This window comes from Barbus barbus, assembly GCF_936440315.1.
Source record: "Barbus barbus genome assembly, chromosome: 36".
Classification (NCBI taxonomy): domain Eukaryota; kingdom Metazoa; phylum Chordata; class Actinopteri; order Cypriniformes; family Cyprinidae; genus Barbus; species Barbus barbus.
Window position 1 is genome coordinate 9,432,646 of NC_136714.1, and position 25,293 is coordinate 9,457,938.

At 36.6% G+C, this 25,293-nt stretch overlaps 1 protein-coding gene across 1 annotated transcript in view; it reads left to right on the plus strand.

The window, feature by feature from the left end:
* The first annotated feature begins 13,994 nt into the window (after window positions 1–13,994).
* The window catches only part of LOC306856303 (A disintegrin and metalloproteinase with thrombospondin motifs 2-like), a 99,090-nt gene continuing 87,791 nt past the window's right edge, over window positions 13,995–25,293 (plus strand). The window contains exons 1-2 of the mRNA XM_079395483.1: window positions 13,995–14,188; window positions 15,876–16,291. Coding sequence (XP_079251609.1) covers window positions 14,101–14,188; window positions 15,876–16,291 — 504 coding nt within the window. The 5' untranslated portion in view covers window positions 13,995–14,100. The remainder of the gene's footprint in view (window positions 14,189–15,875; window positions 16,292–25,293) is intronic.

Consider the following 25,293-nt stretch of genomic DNA (forward strand, 5'->3'; position numbering starts at 1 on the left):
AATCATTTTGCACGTTCTCTGCAGGCAGTCGATATATGGGATTTGGAAGCAATATATTAACTTGGAACATTCTGTTCCAAGAAATGTTTGCAATTTCCTTTCTGTCGACACCGGTATACACAGCCAAACATTCTAAAAGGATTAGAAAGAGGAAAATAAGGAGACCACAGAGCGACAAAAAAATAAATAAATAGAAGCAAAATGAGAGTAAACACTGGCAAAGCATTTGATCGCTTGAGGGAGCTGAGACTTTCAAAGTGTATAAAAATGGATGCCAAGCTCACTTTGCTTCTGCTTGACAGGTAAAAATACCAAAGGGCAGAGAGGTCATGTCTGGTCCTGGTTGAAGTTTACTTACAGTTCTTTCATAAAGATTATGTAATTTAGCAAATATGTTTGTGAGTAAGCAGTAATATTCAATTTAAGATTTTTTTTTTTTTGATAAATTGAATTCAAGATATATATTCTTATAAAACAAGACTGTCAATTGTTCTCAATGTATTTTATTGTGATTTTATTTTTAATGTAAAACAAGACAAAATACTGATTAAGAAAATTAATTTACACTGTAATTTGTGTAAATTCAGATATTATTTGGTCTTGTGGAATGTATGGAAATGTTACAGTATGTAAATAGTTTAAATAAGGCAGTACAATACACACAGACACTTATATTTGCTTTAATTAAAAAATCATAACAGATTATGCAAGAATTATACTTATGGCAAAACTGCATTGGTTAATATTTTGCCCACTATGGCCACTAGGTACAACATCTGGTGTCAAGTTTATGGGCTGCTCAACAAGCATGATGTCCGTCTTAATGTGAAGCACGTGGCCTAAAGACGGAAAAACTCCTTGTGACTAAAGCACTTCTCTGGATTTAGAAATATCTTAATTTTTTTTAATTAAGACTTTGTCACATTTTTTTATTACATTTTTATTGTCAGGTTTACAATTTTGTTTTCTCAAAAAGACATTTGATGCCTGTGGTTGGTTAAGTAATTAAAATGGTTGAACACTTGTATAGTATTATAAATGTAGTTTGAAGCACGTTTATAGCAGAAAATAGATTTGGTTCCATGGAAAATGGAAGCTCATGGTCCTCTGCTTTTCGTCCTCTTGGGCTCATAAATTGTTCAGTGGGTTTCGTAAATTAATAAATCAAGTATCCTGAGGTTCTGATTGAGTTGCCGGTAATACATGTGCATCTTTGCATTTTGGGATTTCATATTTTAAGAACAGATTTCAGATGTTTTTTGACGTTCAAAGACATGGTTATCAAATACACCGTGGAACCATTTATGCAATGATATTTGGTGGTATATCCACAATTCTTTCAAGCAGTGTGTTCCTTTGAGAGGAAAGCAAGAGGATAAGAATTTAAGACAGCCAAACATGGCTTGACTAGTGCAGTTTATAGAGCATATAGAGCTATAGAGTGCTGCATCCGTGACGTCAAAACCCGGAAAACTAATTCACCACTGGTCTCCTCAACATTTCCCTATGGGATTTTATAATGGGTTTTTTGATTCATGAGTAAAATAAGCTCTGTGGTTAACACAATTTGATGATAGTTTGACATTTTTTTTTTTCTATAATGTAAACTGCACACATTTATTACTTATCTTATGTAATGTACGTACTTAGTAGAATAGAATACTTCCTAGATTTGTTTTTTTTTTTCAAATAAACATAACTGCAGCTAAATTTGCATTTTTGGTATCGTGTATATAATTCACTAAGCCTCTGTCAGTTAATTTGACCTCAGACCTGCTGTTACTCATTAATTGAAAACCCCCATTATAAAAACCCACAGGAAAATCTTGATGGAATCCATGACGAATTAGTCTTCCGGGTTTTGACATTGTCTACAGCAGAGCACTGGTCAAATCCAGTCCGTGAGTACTTGAGAGCAAACTGACTGCGTCTGCAACCATTCACATGAATATCTATATGAATGACATAATATCTGTATGAATATCTATATCTACAGTAGATATCAGCAGATGATTTTCACAAGATTTAGTTTATCATTAATGTTAGATAATTCTGCATGTGCGACAAATATTTGTTAAAGGTTCTATGAATATTACTGATAAAAAGAGAACCTTAGTAAATTGCTCTTAGCTTCTAATGAAAGGAGAACCGATTATAAACATTCTCAACTGAGAAGCGTTATTCAGTTTCTCTGGGAATTGAATTGAAATTGTTGTGGTTTATTTTTACAACTGGCTGCACAATGTTGTGGTATGTTGGAAAACACATTGGCTTTTACAGTGAGTGACGACAGTATTTGAAATGTTGACCATGGTGGATGCATTGATGTGTCTGGAGCAGTTGAATTAGGTTTCTCTTTAGGAAGGAATAGAAGGTATGGTTCACAAAAAATTAAAATTTGCTGTTAATTTGCTCACCCTCAGGCCATCCAAGGTGTAGGTGTCTTTTACTTCAACAGAACAGTAAAGATTTAGCTTAAACCAGGGGTGTCAAACTCAGTTCCTGGAGGGCCCCAAGGACCATGGTTTAAGCCAGGGGTGTCAAACAGCCCTGCACAGTTTAGATGCAACCCTAATTAAACACACCTGATCCAGCTAATCAAGTTATTAAGGCTTATTTGAAAACTACATGGAGATGTGAGTTGGAGCTTGGTTGGAACTAAACTCTGCAGGGCTGTTTGACACCCCTGGCTTAAACCATGGTCCTTGGGGATTCATAAAATGCAAGTCATTATGGCTACCGTCACTTTGAGAGTCAAAAAAGAATTTACAGACACCACAAATTTAAAACCTGTGGCTCCTGATGATATACTGAGCTCTTATGAAGTCAAACGATTTCTCTTTGTATACGTCATTATGCAAAAGGAAGTCTTGTGAAAGCATTCAGGACGGTTTGCCTGAGGCTATGGATTATAATGTTGTAAATAAAGTTTGTTGCACAGACCAATCATTTAGCTTCATAAGACCTAAATATATCGTCAGAAACTATGAGCATTAGTTTTGTGGTGCCTGTATATGCTTTTTTGACTCTCAAAGGGACAGTAGCAGTGGACTTGCATTATATGAATCACTATGGACGATGAATTCAGTTAAAAATATTCTTAACTGTTCTAATGAAAAAAAAAAAGAAAGTCACCTACATCTTGCATGGTCTGAGGGTGAGTAAGTTAACAGCAGTTTTTCATTTCTGGGTGAACTGAATATATTTATAGCACACAGAGATGGATTAAAAGCCACACGATTCTTATTTTGATTACATTGGTTGTTTAACTCCTCACAGAGAAATTCACTGTCTTGTATCCCAGTCGCAGATTACATTGTTATTTTCAGTGCTAGTGCAAATATCAGTGCTCCGAGAGAAGTGCTACCACACACTAACACTCACAGATGGGTCCTGACTGCAGTCACTTCAGTGAGGTTGATTTGATGTAAATGTCTGCAGACAGCTCCCAAATGCATCCTCTACACTTCTAAGAGTTGTGCTCCGCTCACAATCTCACCTGCTTTCTTTCCCTTTTTGCTAAAAGCAGAAAAGTTCATTTCGCAGAGAACCCCCCCATCGCTCTTTACCTAACAAACCCGATCGATTACTTGTCACCCCGTGGGTTGCTTCCTTACTTTTGTCACTTCAAATTCTCCCCATCATCCATCTGAGGCTCACAAGGACCCGCGCTACGTCAAAGAGTTATTTAAGTGAACCCCCTCAAGTTGAGTTTTTGATGAAGCCACGCTCTGAGGTGAGAGATTTAGAGGGCTGAAGCTAAACTGTAGCATCTAGAGTCAGGGAGAGGGATGTTTGTCTCTGCCACAGTGTCGGCGGGACATCAAGGACACTGATGTTTGTTAGCGGGGGAGCGAGGCTCAGCTGGAGGTGCAGGTACAGGTAGGATGAGGAGATGCAGGGTGACAGCAGTTCCAAGTAGCTGCCGATGCTGAATCCGTGGGGAAATGCTGAGCTCAGCAGTCTGAAGTGAAGTTAACAGAACAGGCAGCTTGCAAAAGTGCAGGGAGGAGTGTGAGGTGAGAAGGCACAGCAAACATGACTGAGTGAGCAGATGGGAATTTCTTATTGTTTACCAGAATCTGCTCATAAGGGAACGTGCTTTGGTTGTGAAAGAGTTTGTGCTCAAAATTTTAAATATGGAAAAATCAGTGCATTACCTCAATTCATTACACTCTCTTGAAAAGAAAAGCAGAGTTTATACTATATTTGCAAGTGGCGACATGTTTGTAATATTCTAAATCCAGCTAAATGTTTGTCCAGAGCCTTTGTATGAGCTTTGGTGTCTATGACACACAGCCTTAAGCAATTTTGCATGCGTTTTGTCCATCTGGAGAAATAAAAGGTGGAGAGTTTTGCTTTACTGCCCATATATTAGGCTTGTAAAGTTTGGCCCTTGATTGTCCACACTATCAGGGTGCAGTGAAATAGGTCACCATAAAAAGAGCTTCTCTTGGAGATAAAGTAAAAATAAATAAAAACACATTTTGAGTGGGTGATTTTTTTTAAGATCATTGTTTACAGGGAGTTTACGGGGAAAATATTGTTGTCAAGCCCAATTTAAGAATAAGCTCTTTGAAAGGCAATTTGATGAAACCAAGAACCTGAAAGCTGTGAACCAGAAATGATCAAAATAAGGTAATAAATTAAGGAATCAGTTTCTTTATACTTTGTGTGCATTTGAAGGCCCTGTCAGCAAGCTGTCCTGTGATTTAATGCATCAGTGAAGACTTTTGATTTCTTTTACTGGACAAAAAATGAGACAGTAATTTATGTTGTGGTGCTGAGCATTGTGGAGAGGCTCACTAGATTTACCGACAGGACGAGCAGTCAAAAACAAACTGTTCCTAAAACACCAGGGGATTTCAATTCTTTAAGTCATTTTTTGGGAAGATTTCCCCTCCATTCCATTCCATTTCTTTCCTGTCCAAAGTTTCAATGCCTTTGATCATGGAATTGAAAGCAGAAGATGTGGTGCACATTCTGGAGAGAGCCAGCAATAGAGGCTGCTTCTGGTTAAACAGAGGGATTAAACCTCGCAATCTTGTTTGCTGCACAGTCTGTTATTCAGTTCATATTCACATTGTGGGGATGTTACAAAGGAAAGCAAAGGTTTTTTACAAATCTATTGCTTTCGCCACGTTTCAGAGTGATGTAATACTTGGCACGTTCCGTGAATAAGGTATGAAATAGGGCCTGAAACTCTTAGAAACTATATATTTTAGATTATTGGATTTATGATGGCAATCTGCATATAATTGTACCTGACACTTTGTTTGGGTGGGTTAGGGGGAGGGGGTGTTACAAAACATTTAATTATCTGTAAATTGAATGAATTGTTTGCCCATTGTAGAAAATAAAAAGTATGAATAATAATAAAAAAAGAAATTTTATATTTTAAATTATTTTTAAATATTTGCAAATGGTCAGTGAGGACGTAAACTTTATAAAATGCTGTTCGTCCACCTAAATATTATATGAACTCTTTTGATTTTATAAGTTTTGCATTTTTTGCAGCCCTGTTGTCAAAATATGGGACATGTCTAAAAACATTAAACCCTTTGTGTGGTTTTATTTTCAGAAAACATTTTTCAGAATTTATTTTCATTTATTTTTGGAAAACACCAATATTACATTACAATGATAATACGGATATTGTTATAACTAGACATACATTATATGATAATGAAAAAAATATAGAGAGAAAATGTCACAATAAAACGTATAAAATATATTAATGATATTTGATCTTTTTATTACAGGAAATTGAGTAACAGGGTTTCACAATTTTAGCGAAATTATGTCGTGTGCAATATGGTTTTGTTAATTAAAAATTAGGTGGCTTTATGTACTTTCATTTAAATTAATTCTATACAATGCACTTATTCTGTATATACATGTTTTTACAAATATTTTAAATAATACCCACATGTAATTACATCTGTAAATTAATTTCTGTAATTACATTTATAATTACACTGTTGACCCATTCCTCACACCTTAAGCCACCTTTAAACCTACCCAAACCACCAAACCTGTCCCTAAACTTGCCCGTATCCCACCTCGTGTTGCAACACAACACAACACACCTCAATAGCAGCAAAAGTGTTTTGCTGAACATAAGTGCATTCTACTTATTTGTTTGCTGTACGTACAGAGTAAAGGCCACTTAATATAAAGTGGGACCTAAATATATATATATATTTACTACAATGAATATCAATGCATCAGATATTCATATTTAACAGATATACATTGTGCTATTAATGTGTTTTAATAGCACAATGCTTTTTCATACTAGGTAAATAAATAAAGCAATGGATTAGCACTTATAGTAATCAATTTTTATACCCAAAAATGATTTTTTTAAAGTTGGACTATTGCATTGTTTTACAAGGAAATGCTATTTTAGTCTTACTACTTCAAATTCCACTTTCAATTTAGCATTCCTTGCCAGTTTCTTTTAAACGTATTAGCAATTTCGGAGTTAATTATTTTCAATCCATTGAAAACCATTGCGCAAAGCATATCTGTTGTCTTCTAATCTGAATCCTTTCCCTATTTCCTCTGTGCTGTGAGTGCACATTGAAACAGTCGATTTAGAGGAGGACGTATTTCCTGCAGGAGACACCTTGTCTATGAAACACCCTCTAATGAGGAGCGCCAGTGTCGCTGTGTGTAACCACGGTGACAGTCCTCCTGATCCAATTTCAAGGCAGATTCTGCTGGCTGCTGTCACAGACATGTCTCATACAGCCCACTCATGCTTTAGCCCAACAGTTCTGTATAAGGTATAAGTCAGTGCAGGAGAAGATCCAGAAGACCTTGAGGTCCTCCTGGACCATAGTGTGCACTGCTGATCTGGCATATGGCTGCTCAGTGGGTTTATTGTGTGCTTCAGCAGGGAGCTCTCCCAATCTTCCTCCATTAACGGCAGAAAGGAATAACCTTCACCTGAACCCACTCGGGATATCACTATCGAGGTGCAGTCGGCTCTTCGTCTCCATTGCTTGAGAGAATAATGTACCTACTAATGTGTTAGATGCATTCCTTGAAAATCCCACACCATTTTTCATAGTCAACTCAGCTATGTGATCTTACAAACTGATGACACAGATAAAACAGTGGTTTGGTCCACTGCCTGCTTTCCCCCTTTACCGATGCACTCACGAGTCTAGTGGAGAGTACATAGCAAAGTCCCTTTCAAGGAGTATGCATTTTAACTGTCTGTAAACAGAGCGTAAAAGTGGACTTCAAAGATTTTTATCATGCTGCGCCCTCTATAGGACCAGCGACTAGTTGACCTCAAGTTAAAGCGTCATGGGAGAGTATTAAAGTCAACTAATTGACTAACCGACTAGTCAAATGATCGGTGCAATGCCTACTCTAAATAACTGTGTTTTTGGTTGTGAGGGAACGATAACCTTAACTTCCCGAAGAACCCAGCGTTACGTGAACAGTGGATGCAGCAACAGTGTTTCGCAAGTAAAATAAAAATGTGTGTCTAAACAGGCTTAGCAGTTTGTGCTTGTGTACAAGTTTGTGTGTTTATTTCAGAAAACTGAACAACATCTTTTATAACAGTGCCAGACTGCTCCCTTTACTAGTCCCTTCTGTTTTCTTTCTGGTCCTGTAAATGTCATTCATAAATCAAGCAGTTCATAGACCCTGCTCTTGACTCTTGAAGGCCTCCAACCAAAACCTTTTCAATAAAGTCGTCTTGTGGTGCAAAATCATGATTCCTTCAACAAAGTGAAAGCAAAACAGGTTTGCCATGGAAAAATACATGACTGAGGCATAAAACCCTCATGAGAGTTGTAAGACGTGTGGTGATGTAATTTTTTTCTTCTTTTGCAAATGTCTATCCACCAAAACAGGGGTTTGTGCTTCGGCTGAAAGGCATGGCAGTAAACCACACTGCCATGGTGTTGAGGTGTAAAATATGTTACTGGAGTGTATGACCTACTTTTCAGCATTTGTTCATAATATATTCATTGGACTCAACAGATTTGTTGTTTCCTTAAAGGAATAGTTCACCTAATAGTTCCTTTTTTAAGCAAATATCACAAATTATTATTTTTAATATGATCAAATTATTTATGAACACATTTCCTGTTTTATTTCTGCTTGTGCTCACATTTTGGCACCATGATTTTCAAGCACTAAACAAGTAGGTAAATACTAATATTACATCAATATTTCATTAATAATATTATTAGCAATATACAATAAACATTATAAATTAATACTAGAATTAGAAAAAAAAATAATAATACAATAAAATAATTAATAAAATAAAATATTTTTTGACAGACGTGATTTTATAAATAATATTAAGTGAAGCAATTTTGTAGATTTATTATGAATAATACGTTTTCCTTTTGAGGCTTTTTTCTTCATAAGATGTCAGGACAGATGTATAATTACTTGACTTTATCTTAAGAGCCCTGTCCAATTTTATTCTATGAAAGAGAGTGGCATTAACATTCTTCGTGACATCTTTTATTTTCCAAAAAAGAATAGATTTAGAATGACATGAGGGTGAATCAATTTTGACAGAAGTTTCATTTTTGGGTGAACTATGAACTAACTGGCTTGTCGGTACTTGTATTTCTGCGCTTGTATGCCTTTAAGTGTATGTTCATGTAATCCATGTGTCTGCTCAGCAGCAGCCGTTTAACCCAGCAGGTCACGTGATGTAAGTTTGTGCGGAAGGCGTTTCAGGAGGAGAGGAGAGAGAGGGAGCAGAGGAAGAAATGTGAAACACACGTTCTGGCGGGACACACTGGCTCAGCCGTGGTTCGTTTGAGAGCCAGCAGTGACGGCAACATAGATCCAACTCTGTTTTACAGCCACTAACCAGTCACAAGTCCCTTTAGGGCTTACAGCTGCCAGCTGTGGGTCCTATCCATGCAGTCTCCGATTAAAACCAAAAGCTAAGTAAGACAGAATCTCTGTCAGCTTGCTGAAGTGTCCTCCTCTTCCTGGATCCACATGAGTGAATCATATGATGGACTTGGCCAGGTGCACCGGAAAACAGGAGAGAAATTCAAACAGTGTGATATAATCTGTCGTAATGTGAATTAAGTAGCCAATGCATCTCAGGGACTTTGGATGGTCCATGGCTGGACATGTTTAGACTTTAGGTTGTATCTGAAACCAGCTGCAGTATGTATCTGTTGGTTTATTAATCTAAAGGTTGTGTTTAGCTGCAGTATGCATCTATTGTTTTTTTCCCTTCAGGCTCTATTACATGAAGTTTGCTGACTCATCTTTTTGTCCACACTGGGCAGTAAATGGGAAGGAATAGCAATAGTCTATTGTCGCCTGACAATATTGTGTTTACAAATGAAAATTTCTATTTAAAAGTGTATTTTGTGTTGAATATGCTTTTTTGTTACATACATATAAACTTTCTCTTGGAAAAAGTCTAATAATTATATAAAATTATATGGACATAATTAATTAATAAATATATTAATAATAAATATATGATTTATATTATTGTTTTAAGAAGAATCTTCATGCTGCTCTCTTCCATACAATGAAAATGTAATAATAATAAAAAATATTAAATTAAAAATAAAAGAAACTATGAAAAAGAGTGTCATTGTATGGAAGAGAACAGCATGAACATTCTTTATATATACAGTCAAACCAAAAGTTATTCAGACACCAGACATGATTTTTGGTATTTTTTTACTAGTGGGTGCAGGACACTGTGACATATTAGACCCAAACAAAATCTTCATACAGTGGACCAGTAAAATTGATACAAATTTGGGATAAAAGATTATTATTACACTTTGACCTGACCATGTTTTGCTCAAGTGTTTTTTTTTTTTTTTCTTTAATTGCTAATGCAACCTTTTTACACCACAGACTGAACAAAATTAAAGGTGTCATTGGATGCAAAATTCACTTTACAAGTTGTTTGAACATAAATGTGTGTAGGAAGTGTGTGTACACATCCATCCTATAATGATAAAAATCCACCCAGTGGTTTTTAAAAAAATCCCTATTTTAAAATCCCCTTTTTCAAATCAGGCTGTTCTGAGATTCCTGTCAGAATGACTGTACATGCCGCTCCAATGATAGTTCATTGACAACAAGGCTGTCTTACCTTAGACCCGTCCCTGAGTGAGCTGTCATCAGTTCGCCATTGTGTCGACTCCGGTGCAAGGGAAGACAAGATGTCTCCGATTAAGTGATTGAGGTGTTTTGTTGTTGGATGTAATAATGAATATAGCATTTACGCCATTTACTCCCGACATCTGAGCCACTGAAGAGGCAGAGGATTAAAGTTACTTTCGTCTTTTTGAAGGGAATGCGCCGATCCCGATCTGCCTAAATGCGTCTATGTTCGCGCGATCATTCTTGATCTAGCTTCAGAAGAAGTGAGTATAAGGGTTTTTTTTTATGAATCTTTGCAAATCGCTTTTCCTAATAACGTGCTAGTTAGCCAGTTTCGTGACTAAAGTAAACAGCACCGCTCGTCATCCCACGGAAGAGAGGGGCAGGGTCAGCAGAGCTCATTAGCATTTTAAGCAACATGGACTAGAATGGCTTGCTAAAAACAGAGCTGATTTTGACATGGTAGATAATTAAGAAATTTTAACCAAAGTATATATATATATATATATATATATATATATATATATATATATAGTTTTCATTAAGATCCTAAAGAATCATAACAACTTGTGGAAAATGGTCATCCGATGACCCCTTTAAGCATTGCTTGTTAATTGTTTGACCTAAATTGGTATTATCAAATCGTGTACTTAAATTTAACAACTGACTGCTGACAGCTATTCAACCTAATTCATTACATCCCTTTCTATCAAAGTTATCTGACATTATCAAGATGAATTTGTTCTGACACAGTTTAACTCTGAGTTCTTGTCATATGTTATTACCATTTTCTAAACTATAGCGAATAAACTGTCATAATGTGAGAAATGTTGAAGGTGTCTGAATAAATTTTGGTTTGACTATATATACACACACACACACACACACAGGAAAATGTTTGCATATCAATTAATTTAATAATAATAATATAGAATAATAATATTCCAATTCTAAAAATGCTTTGAGAAAATATTCCTTTCGCAGATTGCCTCTGAGGGTGTTATTTAGACGAGGATTAATATACATGACCATCTGCTTTCACATTCACTCTTTTGCAACTTCTTTCAGTTCAGTGAACTAAAACTCAAGTAGCCTTTCCTCATCTGACCCCATCATACAAGTTCAAATGACAAAACTCTCAACTATTCCTAGGATATGACCTTCCCCATAAAAATAAATAGCACTTTTAATAGCTTTAAAACAGTCTTTGGCTATAATATGGGTTACTATTCAGTTTTTACATGCAGTAATCCTTAAAATGTATACTCTCTGCACATAGTTTACATTTTGGATGCCAGCTACAAGATAGGCGGTAAGTTGATTGCCTAGCGTAAAGCATGATAGCATGACCCATCTGGCTGAGCAATTGAGTTGGAATGTAGAGGTTCGATTAAACCATCGTCTGCCTTGACCACAGTGACAACCTCAATCTTTTACCTCAGTCAGAGAAGCATGAGAAATGGATGGTGTCCCAGCTGCCCTAGTGTCGTCCCTCTCAGAAACCCTGTCTTCTGCTCTGCACTTAAAATCCCACAATCAGAGGTCTCTGCTATTATGTCATAAAGTTAACCACAGCTGACTTTTTCTATCTGAGCTTACAGTTTCTCAGTGTGCTGTTTTTGTGATTCAGAATGATAAACAAATGGTTCTGTAAAAAAAAAAAAGAAGATAATTTTTTATAAAATTCTCTTGTGAATGCAGTGCAAATGACAGTTAATTACTGATATAGCCTGAATTGCATAGCCATAGTATGTAAGCATGGGGCAAGAGGTATAAGGTAAATGAATTCATATTTTCACTTGATGGCTTTCATTGTCGAGACTGTCATTTATACACAATTTGGTCTGTTATTGATTGCATTGTGAAGAATGATAACATTTTGTGTGTATGTGTGTGTGTGTGGGTGGGTGATATAGGATTACTTCATAAAGACCTCATTCATCAGACTTCATTTCTTTCTTTCTTTCTTTCTTTCTTTCTTTCTTTCTTTCTTTCTTTCTTTCTTTCTTTCTTTCTTTCTTTCTTTCTTTCTTTCTTTCTTTTTTGGAAGTCAATGGCAACCAAAACTGGTTACTAACATTCTTCAAATGATCTTCTTTGAGATCTGCAGAAGAAATAAATGCTCATACAGATATGACAAAAGGGTGAGTGAATTATTATGAAAATTAATTTTTTGGGTATATCCCTTAATTTCTGCCAGGACATTATCCAGTAATTTCATGGATGTTTCCATTAACCCTAAAACGCAACGCAATGAAGTACAAAATATGGATAAAAAATATATAAATAAATAAATACAGACAATCTCGATAATTCCTATAATTTATTTATACAGTATATTGTGCGCTTTACAGATTTTTTTACAGTGTATATTTATGATGTTTCTTTTTTGGATCTTGGCAGTCCACTTTCAGTGCAGCGCGAACATTCTGCTAGGTGTCTGCTTTTGTGTTCCATAAAAGAAACAATTGGGTATAGGTAAATAATGAGTTTTAGTAAGGAAAACAATGGAAACTTTGTTTTCAAAGTGAAACAATGATTTGAAAAAGCAGTTTACAATCACATTTTAAATGGTTACCAATGTTAAAGTCCCGTTGTTTGTACTCCAAACAAGTGTAAAGTGTAAAGCTCTATGGGTCCTTGCATGCTATCATCAGTGCACAACGTTCTTTAAAATACACTGAAGGCCTGTCATTGTACTTTTAGAGCCTATACCCCACAGAGGTGGTTGGAGAAGTAAAGGTGCTGACAGATAGATGGCACATGATCCATTTCCTCCTGCGCCACAGAGATGCATTAGATATTCTTTTTCCAAGAACCCAGCATCCAATCTCACCAGGTGATTTATTTCAATAATCCACTAACTTCATAACAGAGCAGGAAGCATCTTCTCTAACGGCTGTGTGGTCCTGTAGAAGAATATTATGTATGATATTAAAAATACTATAACAGATGTACTCAGTTTTAGTTTTAAGAAATAGAAAGGGGAAAATTAAGAATGATTTCTACAAGATACCATCCATAAGCTCAACTACAAAAAGAGCATTTCGTTTTTCCATGAATGTAATGCTACTGTTTCCTTGACAAGTGCAAATAGCTAGTACTCATTTTCTCATTCTGAAATTTCTTGATAAGAAATTAACATCTTAATTATCTATTTTCCTTTAAATGCACATGATTTGTAGTCAAACATAATAACGTATTAGTATTATTATTACTATTTTACTAAGTTTTTTTTTTTTTTTCAATTAGCTATGTAGGATGACTGGTCATGTGATGCAAACATGGCGGTACCGTGAGGTGGCGACCCGCTCCTGTAGAATAAAACGACTTAGCTGTTCTGAAATCTAGAAGACTGATATGATTGCCTTCTAATGTGAGTAGGCTATAAAGTGATTCATTTATTTGTGTGTAAAACTTTAGGGAAAACAACAACAACTTTAATACAATACTCAAATAATACACTTATTTTCTTTTATATATTGTATATATTCATATATCGTAGCTATATATTGTATTCACCTCGTATTTGTACTAGGCTTATTACATGTTTTTCTTTTTCTTTGTATTTAGTGGTTACTGGGTGCGTCTCAAACTTTTTAGACAAAAAAAAAACTTGATTCTGACTCTGCAGAGCGAGCGTAGCAGTTTTTATACAGCAGTGCATCACAAGAACCATATAGGCTACTGGTGCTCCCTTTTTGTGTTGACGAGAAGAACTATTACGCTGGTGGTCTTCTGTTGTCACGAGAGGATCTGCATTCACGCTTACTGTGGACTATATAGAGGAGAAGAGGGGGCTGGACAGGGAGGGTGAGAATGAGAGCCTATCTTCCCCAGTGCACTTTGCAGTCAGTCTGGAAGGGGAGGGGGGAAGGAGGGGGCAGCGTTCGGTGCTGGATCGCTTATCTGAGATTTCAAAGTCCGCCTTTCGCCCGTGCGCTCTCCCCTCTCCGCGGACCTGCCATGGATGTCTATACTCCTGGATGTGCATTCTTCATTATTTTCCTTCACTTTCAGCACGCGGATACTCTTTACATCGCCAACAGTATAGGTACGTGAAGATGTTTTTATTGTCAGTTCTGATCACGGTTACTTTATGCAGGAGATACGGATCCGTTCCGATGTTCAGCGTAATGAAGCAGCAACTCAGTTTCTCTGGCTCATCAACTTATACTAGTTTTCAGAGTAAAATTATTTTATTGTCAGCGACGTTTTCACTGAATTTGAGTGTCTGGAAGTTTGCTTGCATGGCATCTAAACTGAAAGATCTCTAACTTTTGACACAGTAAAAAGAACGTCATGATACAGTAGGCTACTATACACATTTGGTTATATTTACGAATTTAACGTTGATTGTGAAACTCAAAGGAAGCGCAAAAATCCATGCGACCTGTCAATAATGTATAACAGCTGATGGATCTTGTCTCCAGCTTGAAATAACTGTCGCAAAATGCCGACATTACTGTCAAGATGAGAACACAGGAGAGTAATTTATACAGAATAGCCATGCACATTATTTTACTGTCAAATTATAAAAGACAAATCATATTATAGTGTTGACTTTGCTGTAAGCTGCTCTTTCCTGATGAAGTGAAGGACACATATGCATAGGATGCATAAACAGAGCAGCCAAATATGTTGCTGCTCTCTCATTATGATAGGAATGCATGACACATTGTTTGGGAGAATAGGGTAAGATGTGTCGCCCCCCTTAATCTAAAAAAAAATGTACAGTTCTAGTCCTGTGACCATATAGATAGGTATTAGTGGTCATATTCATTTGCCTGTAATTGATTTAAGGGATGCACAATAAAAAGTGTTTTTTTGTTTGTTTAGTTTTTTGCATGTCAAAATGACATGGCAGATACTCTCAGGGAGAATTTATGCAAATCTAAAAGTATATGCATTTTGGAGAACTGCACATTTAAATGTTTCTGTGAGGTGTTTTAGATGCTTTGGGGTAAGTTGTGCCATTGGCTTAACTAGTGATAATGAGTTTGTGATCATTTTATATGATGGTTGGAGTTTGTTCAGTACAATAAAGGATATTTTTGAGAGGTTTTTTTTTTTTTTCTAACAAGAATTTAATCAATTTAAATAAATTTTAAAGCTTATTTTAATTAATAGCTGATTATTGATTGTCTTAGAATAATGTGAAGCAAAATGTGACTAATTATTATTATTATTACTATCATCATCATCATCATCATAATCTTTGTATAAATAACTAATGTTTCACATTCAGTGTTTTCATTAAAATTCAAATTGATCATGCATTTACCTAACTTGCCTGTTGATATAACAAGGGGCAGCTTGTGTAACCCCATTTAAAAAAATAAATAATATGTTTTTTCCCTGACTCTTTGATAAAGGTGATAGAAGACATTGTGAAATATAGTTAGATATATTAGTTGTAACACGTGTCACATTTCTCCTTGCCTAGAGGACAATTTAAGCATAAGGTGACTCAACTTACCCCCTTCTATTCAATGCAATGTTTCTATAGATTTTTCTTACTTTTAATAAAGCTGTAATTTTAAATATTGGCTGTGTTTGGACAGCTGTACTGTCTGCATAATGTAAGTCTTGCAGTTGATATAGAGATTGGTGGAGTTTTGACTCTGCCTGGAAGCTTCTGGTGTGCACTGTGAAATCTATTGACTTTGTGTTTGTGTTTGCGTGTGTGTGTGTGTGTGTGCACATTTGAATGTGTGTAACTGTGTGCATGCCCCTGGCAGATTCCCTGCAGCATGTCCTGAGGGAGTACGGGCTAGTGAGGCCGGTGAGCGTGGATGCAGACGGACGCTTCCTCTCCCACGCCGTCTCTGCCAGTCAGTTGAGTGGCCAGGGGTCCCAACGGCGCAAGAGGAGGCAGGCCAACCAGCATGGAGAGACCCATGAGGAGACAAACTCAGAGCAGGATCACCTGAGGCACAAGGAGACACTCTTTTATAATGTCACTGTTTTCGGACAGGAGTTTCACCTTTGCCTCAGGCTAAATTCCAGGCTCGTGGCCCCTGGAGCCAAAGTGGAGTGGCTTGAGGACGATAACCAAACGCACTCTGAGCCCTTGTTGCCCAGTGACTGTTTATATGTGGGTTATGTTACCAATGTGCAGGATACATCAGTGGCTATCAGCAATTGCGATGGCCTGGTAAGTTATTTGCTCTCTTATATAAAGCATCACTGCATGATGTTTATCCAGTGCAATGTGGGTTAATGTGGGCAATTCACACATTTACATACATTTTAATTTTATAAACATAAATATATATATATATATATATATACACACATATATATATATATATATATACTGTATGTGTGTGTGTGTGTGTGTGTGTGTGTGTGCACTTGTACAGCTATCTTTGTGAGGGTCGGTTTGAGTTTTAGACGAGTGAGGGCAATCTTCTAAAGTGAGAACATTTTGGCCGGTCCACACTTTCTGAGACCCCTTTAAAGGCCTGTTTGAGGGTCAAGACTTGGTTTTAGTGATCAGGTTATAATTGGGTAAAGATTAGGTTTAGGGTAAGGGTTTGGGTGAGGCACTTAGTTCTGATGGGTAGGTTTAGGGTAAGGAGCTGGAGATTGCATTGTGTCAATATATGTCCTCATAAAGATAGCTATACAGAGCTATAACATTATTAATTGTATTAATTGCGTTTTCAAACTCTCTTTAAATATAGCATAATTTGACCTTTTTAGGGTTGGTTCAGGTTGTAAAATATCATGTTGTGTGACAACTAAAATAAATTATCAAAATATATTATAAAGTAGTTATTATAAATTAGTTTACAAATATATTTTATCATTTAGTACTTCATGATATTTGCAAAACAATTTTTTGAATTATACTAGCATGTATTTAAGAAAAATGTGTACTTTTTTATTTGATGGTTACATGACATTGCATTTTAAGACATTATATCTAAAATTTCATTGAAAATGTCAGTTTATTGATATGAATACAAAGAGTAGATTTCTAAGGACTTTAGATAAAAAAAAAATCCTTTATTTATCAAGGACATTCATGGCAATTGCTCGTGTACACACAGAGCACTGTGTTTTAAGTGAAAGCTTCAGTGTAGTAATGATTCAGATTAGTTGTATGCTGTCTTAACTGCTGTGCTGAAAGGTGATTTAGCAACTTGCTATTGGATGTAAGAACAGCTTTTATATTGGATATCCGCCAGAGGTCCTTCTTGCCGGGATTCTGTGCATGCTTGAGCACTGACTGGCATGGTTAAGGCTATTGAAAGAAGGCTGCCAGTCACAATGTATTGACATCCCAAAAAAACAATGCGCGTGTGTGCTGTACATTGTGTTACCAAATAACATCACAGAGGGACGACTTAAGAATTTGCTAACATTCTACACCGTCAAAAATTTCTTCTCACAAATTGCCCTTGAAAAACTATTCAGCCATGGCAGTTTTCCATGAATTAGAGATCGACATAGATATTATGCATGTGTTTATATCTTGGATGAAATTGAAAGAATTCTCGTGCCCTTTGGTGGTTTGAATGTGGTAGATATGGGTTGAAAAGTGATTCTTTATTCAAACACAGTTCAGCTTGGGTTCTTAAACATCGCAATGTTACAGACTGTCTCTCATTTAAGAACACAAAATATCTGTCCTTAATGTCTCCAAATCAAGTGTACAACAGGGCATTTGAGTGACCCAGTGGTCATTTAAAGGCCAATTCACACCGCACTGACGAACGCCAACAAACACGTTGGCTCAAGTTGGCCGTTGGATTTAGAATCTTATGAAAAATAACTGTCATGTTCACACTGCACCAACAGACACCGACCAACTCTCACTGACTGGGGAGAAAATGGATGATCCTATATCTATCAGCATGTTCACTCGGGTGAAAACAAACTCCAAGCAACGCCAACAGGGGTAGCACACTGATCCAACACTAAGTGAAAATAGCAGTATTTTTTAACAATATGCTATTTACACTGTGCAAATAGTTATAGATTCTATTTACACTATGTCAAAATAGCAAGATTTTCCTGCTATTTATACTACTTATTGCAAATAGTGGCAATTATCTGCACCTCAGTATTGTAGTACATTATAAAACAGTACGCAATAATAACATATTGAGTGTAAATTATAGTTTTAATTCAAATTAAGCTATAAAATGGATGCCATCTTATTGGGACAATAAAGCCCTCCCTACACCTACCCTAACCCTATCCGATACTTTATTTTCAACTTTTTGATTATTTCCTTCATTTTTATTGAAAATAAATGCCTTTCCGGTGCGATATGAGATTTGAAAAGGGAGAAAAAAAAGTTTGGCAAGGCAGGTTTGAACTCGGGTCGATCACGTCAAAAAACATGCACCTGACCATCTACGCCACTGAAACTGATATTGAATGAGCATCTTTTTGCAGTCTTGACTATCCCAATCACACTTTGGTGGCTGGAGTTAGTGTAAATAGCTTTTGCCAACAAGGCGGGCTATTTGCACTTTTTTTTGTACTTCAGTGTATTACAAAATGTATTAGTAATTTCTAAAAAATGAAGAAAAAAAATTTAATCCAAATCAAAATGTACTTTAATTGTATTGACAAAAATTAAAAACATTTCAAAATATTGAAGTATGTCATACATGTTTGAAACAAAAATTCTGCCAATATTTACACTCCCTCATTTTTAGATGAAATATCCCTTTAAGGATTTTATGGACACTGGACATGGAAAATCCTGAAATTAACAAAAAGCTGGCAGATTGAACAGAAACTGGCTTTGAGAATCGAGGAAGCAGCTTATTTCTGTTGCTTTTAGACCTCGGCCTCAGTAATGGATACACTAGCCCTCCACTGTCTATACTTGTAACTTTGTGGCGTTCCTCACGCGGAGGGTGCTACATTTCTGTGCCTGGAGCACGTGGAGTTTAGAGCATGTCTGGGCAGCATCGGAAAACACTCTAGAGTGACCTCACAAGTACAAGCCCCTGCTCCTCCGTCACTGCAGGCTGAGAGGCGGGGTAACAGTAGCCCCGCAGTGAACTCACAGACACGTACAGCACCACAGGAGAGCAGGGCCTGGCTTTTAGTCGATGTAGAGTGGATTTCTGGATTATTCCATTTGACCCACAAGGTTGTCACTCCGGAGACGGAATCTGAAGGGAAACAGTCACCTTTTTAGATCCCTCATAAAAGAATAAAAGGAATTTAAAGTTGCATTTGGGGCGAACTTCCTTTCCCTTAAGCAAAATGCAGTCTAATTCAGCAGATCCGCTTTGCACCGGTAATTGTTTTATTCTTAGACACTTTTTTGCGCATTCAGGGGCAATTTCACTAAAGTTTTGCCAATTTTGCATTCGTTATTTCAGCACAAAAACTTTATATTTACAAAGCTCAGCGGTATTTGACGTGTGTGGTTAACACTGTGCTGTTATTGCAAGAGAAAAGCAGGCAGTAAACTGAATTTTATTAAAAACTGATGTCACTATGGCCATTTTCCATTGATCATTGCAGCAGCAATTCAGCAAAAAAATTGTTTAAAAACTACATAAACAATCAAATGGTATAGTGAAGCACATTTCATCATATGAAAGAGTCGATTCAGGTATCTGAATCACAGTTGTAAAGGTTGTAAAGTTTCAGTAAACTATGTCAGATTGCAGTAGTCTGCTGTATGCTCCACAACCAAGCTGCAGGATGGGGAACATGCATCATGAAAATCGTAAAACATTCAGCAGTAAACTGGATTTTCATAAGTCCTTTATCAAATCAAGTGTTAAATCCATGCCAATAGCAAATAAGTGCAACTAAATGACACTCTCTGTATTTGACAAAGCATCATTCTCAATGACACATTCAAAGCACGTGACCACACAACCTAACTGCTTTTGATGCAGACTGCATATTCAGTTCCATTCATATTTAATATTTGTACCCCCCCACATGCACACGGACAAACACACATGCCTAATTCTTACATAATAAGATAATTATGTAATTCCAGGGGCTAGAACAGATTTTATGGAGATTAAGGTACACTAACCTTTCTTAACTAACAGATAATCAATTATATGGATATTTGGATATTACACAGGTCTAAATTTTATATTGAAATATTTCTTACCAAAAATTAAATGTTTTGCATCATTGCATCTATATATAAATGTTTGTCCTCATGATTATTTTACCATGTCATTTTGTCACTTGCAGCATCCTCATATGATAACATAAATGTATAATGAGTTTCTCTATTATTCACATCTTTGAGATTTTAAAAGAAATTGGCCCTACCACCACTAAATTCCACCTATTGTCAGGAGGGCTCCATCCTGATCCTGGAAATCTACATTCCTGCTGTTTAGTCTTAACCACTCTTAACACCTGCCCACAATTTTTAAGCAAGACCATCAGGTGTTTGTTTAGAGTTGTAACTAAACTCTGCAGAAAGGCAGATCTCTAGAATCACTTCCTCTGGTCACACACCCCTTTTGCCCCTGAGTAAAACACTTAATCTCTGTCTGCTGGGGGGTGCAGTTGGCATGATAAATCCCTTACTTTAGGCCCTTTGTAAGCATTCTTTCTAGAACAAAATATTCTGAACAGCCTTAAGTGATCGTATTTTTATTTGCCCAATTGCATAATTCCAAAAACCCTTTGTAACAGTCAATAATTGGTACCAAACATTGGTATTGGCATTGGTATCAGTGACTCATTTAAACCGTTTTCATTTGCACTCTATATTAACCCTTTTTTTTTACCCAAGCCCAGCTATGACTGCAAAGAATGTGTTCAAATGCATTAGCTGCATAGCTTCATAGCTGAACGCTGACGTGTGTAACCGCTATGGCACCGAATGAATTAGCAATGTTCTAAAGGGCCATTCACACAAAGAATAAACAAGAAGTTTTAATAATCATTCTATTTATATGAGGTAATGTCCATAGCTATAAAGATAACAACACAGAGGAACCATATTGTTGGATGCCTGGTTTTGCCATCAGCAATGCAATTTAATCCACAGGAAAAATAATCGGTAACAATTTGGTATAGGGACCAATTCTCACTATTAACTAGTTGCTTATTAGTATGCCTGTTATTTAAGGGGTCATCGGATGCAAAATTCACTTTTACATGTTGTTTGAACATAAATGTGTGTTAGTATTGTGTGTACACAACCACCCTATAATGATAAAAATCAACCCAGTGGTTTTTATTTAATCCCTATAAATAATATCCCTTTTTTCAAATCAAGCCGTTCTCAGCTTCTTGTCTGTGTTATGTCACACAAACCCAGGCCGCTCCCACAATAGTTGATTGACATGGCCGTCTTACCTTAGACCCGCCCTGAATGAGCTGTAACAATCCGCCATTGTTTCGACGCTGAAGCAGATGTAGACAAGAATGGCGCCTAAGCGATTGAGGTGTTCTGTTGTTGGATGTAGTAATTAATATACCAGTCATCATTTACTCCTGACATCTGAGCTGCTGAAGATGCAGTGGATTACCTTTGTTTTTGAAGGGAATGTGCCTCCCGATCTACCTAAATGCATCTATGTTCAAATCATTCATGATCCAGCTTCAACTACAGAAGAAGTGAGTATAAGGGGTTTTTATGAATCTTTCCAAATTGCCTTTCCTAATATTGTGCTAGTTGGCATGTTTCACGGCTAAATGCGGCTAAAGTAAACACTATGGCTCATCACCCCACGGAAGAGAGGGTTGGGGTCAGCAGAGCTAATTAGCATTTAAAGGAACATGCAACAAAACAGATTGCTCTGAAAAGAGCTGATTTTGACAAGGTAAAAAAGGTGTTTTTTACACTACCATTGAGAAGATTTAACCAAAGCATGTTATAGACTTTTCATTAAGACCCTAAAGAATCATATCAACTTGCGGAAAATGGGCATCCGATGACCCCTTTAACATATTGGCTGTTTATTAGTTCTTATAAAGCACATATTCTGAATTACCATATTCTACAGCTCCAATCCTACCCAATACCTAAACTTAAAAATTACCTTTCTAACTAAATAAAAAGCAGCAAATTATGAGTTTACTAAGGCCAAATTCATAGTTAGGGGTTTGTTAATAGCCAGAATTGGAGAATATTTAGTCAAAATCAGAAAATTTGCTTCACCTCTAGAATGCTACAATGTTTGACGGTTTGGGCAGGACATCCTTGACCACTTCCCTCCAACCGTTAGTCTGCTGTGAGCTAGAGATAGCTAGCAGATAGCACTAAAATCAAACACTGCCCTAATCTGAATTGGTTGTGTCTTGACGCTTCAGAATTTGGACATAGTCTGTGTCTCAGCCCCTTGTCAACCAGATGGTCCATAAACGTAATGACCATTTGGCTTTGTTTTTCATTTGTTACAATTAGAACCAGGGTATCTGAATAGCTGAATGTTGACGTGTGTAACCATTATGGCACCGAACGGAATTCCAGTTTTCTAAAGCGCCTTCTAAGAACTATAACCAGTTTACTTTGTTTGCTTTACATGTGCTTTGTTTGTACTCATTACTAGTCTCATAGTGAACAATTATTCACTGCAATTTAATACACAGAAAAAAAAATTTTTTCACAATGTTTAGTCAAAATCAGAACATTTATTTCACCTTAATGCCATTCCTTCTCTGTTGACATCAGTTTGACGGCTTGGGCAGCTTCCCTCCAACTGTCAATGTGCTGCGAGCTAGAGATGGCTAGGATGTATGCTAAAATCAAACCCCACCCTATATTCAACATTTCCTTTCACTTCACAATTCTGAAAAAAAGTAAGCCAAAACTTCTGGTTAACAGACTTCCCAAACAACAGTAACAAAAGTCCCACCCCCAACTCACTCCATTGGTTGGATCAAATGTTGTTTGCTCAAAAACAACAACAACAACCTCTTACTCTTCTGGTAAGAGAGCCTATAAATCGCTGCGTTGTCTCTGAAAATTAAAGCAGGATAAACTATTTTAAGATCAAAACACAAGATGTCCCTCAAAAATTAAAAATTCCTTTAACCAAAACTTAGAAGATCCAAAAAAGGCCAGGGCATCATTACATTTATTCATTTAGCTGACGCTTTTATCCAAAGCGACTTACAATTGCTATATATGTCAGAGGTCGCACGCCTCTGGAGCAACTAGGGGTTAAGTGTCTTGCTCAGGGACACATTGGTGTCTCACAGTGGATTCAAACCCGGGTCTCTCACACCAAAGGCATGTGTCTTATCCACTGTGCCATCACCACCCCTATCACAGTAATTACAGTAATCATTACAGTAATCAAGTGGCTTAATCTAAGTCCTGTGAAGATATATGATCACTTTATATTATGAACAGATTTAACTTAAGCTTTTATTTATCTACACAAATGACACACATACATAGACACATCACTTATTATTGTAAACACAGAAGCTCAAATGTGAGTGAGTGATGCATAAGAACCAGTGAGGTCTGTTCTAGCGTGTGATGCACATCATATAAAGCCAGCATATCTCTTCACAAGACTTGGATTAAACCGCTTGATTCAAATGGATTACTTTAACAGCAGCTTTATGACCATTTAGGATCTTCTAAATGTTGGTTACCTGGACTTGAGTAAATGATGATAGAATTTAAATTTTGGGGTGAACTATCGCTATAAACCCAGTTTCTGTTTGTAACTGCAATCTGAACATGGAGAGCATCATATAAACCTCACAGTGTCCTTGCTGACACGTTCATGTTCTTTCTACAGCAGAGGATGGAGCTCAGAGCTCATTGGTGCAGAACCTGTCATGGAGCTCAGTAGGGCAGTTGCGCGCTGTGAGGTCTGAACCCCTGCTAAGTGTGAAGTGAGTGGGAGGTTCACCGTGAGCTTGTGCCTCAGTTCTCCAGCAGGGGCACAAGCTGTTGCTGCGGCTAAAGGTAGTTTGTAGCAGGAAGCCTGAAATTAGCAGGATCCTCCTACTCAATGAAGTTTAGCACAATATACAAGGGGATTAATTGGGCTCGTGGATAGTTGTGTCTTTAAAGGTGAAACAAGATATTTTAAGATTCTTTCTGCTATCCTAGATTAATGTGCTATTAGTAAGCCATTGAAGGGCTGATTTCCCATGAAATGTGTAAACACTGTAACTGTGTTGCTTTCAGAACATTGCTTTGTTTGTTTGATTTGCCCAGGCTAACATAGCAACATCAACTCAACCAATGGTGTGAGTTTGGGGGCGGGACTAGTTGACCAATGGAATACAGGGAGTGGGAAACCTGTTGGTAATGATAATTATTTTTTGCAATTCCATTTGTTGACACAATTGCCTCTGACATTTCAGACTCAGCATAGTGAGAGGAAGCCTCATAAGTTTTGTTTTACAAATTCCACTGCTGAGATATGAGATGGCTTGTTTTATTCTTTTGTAATTATGACATCATTAGTCCAGCTCATCAGGGAGTACAGAAACATCTTACATTTCATGTAAACAAGCCTCCATTTTTCTCATTAGTCAGATTGCTGCTTGTTTGGCTTCTTGACCCAAGTCACCCACACATGCATAGATGTTTGTGTAACTCTTTGTTAGCGATAGGTGACAGGTCACAATTGTCGACTAGTCATCTAACAACTAATGACTAATGAGGTCAACTAGATAATCTAGATGTCTTCTTGTACATTTTTTTTAGCCATGAGGTATCAATAAGTGTTTTGATTAATTATTTTGTCCTGCCCTGTAAAATCCTGTTAAATTAAAGGTAAAAAAAAAAAAACGAGTGCACAGGATCATATAGGCACAAAAACAAAATACTATTAGAATAACACACATGGCACTAAAATAATACAATACACATTAATTCAATAACAAATGTTACACAAAACACCCTTACATTACTGATAACAAAAATGAAAGAAACTATTTTTTGATAACAATGCCTGTTTGCTTACTGTAAATGATATCATTCTTAATTTTTACTTCCAAAGTCCATACATTTATGGTATTTCACAGCAAAAATGACATATAATTCAGTGTTAAACCATTTAGTTTTTTCACATGTTTGATAGTTTTTTTTTTTTTTTTTTTACCTAAACTTTTAGTAAAGTTTTATAATTGATTTAATTTCTGTTAAAGCAACCACTACTATAGCCATACTGTACAAATTCACACTCTTTGGCCATTGTGTTGTACTTCAACTTTGAAATCTTT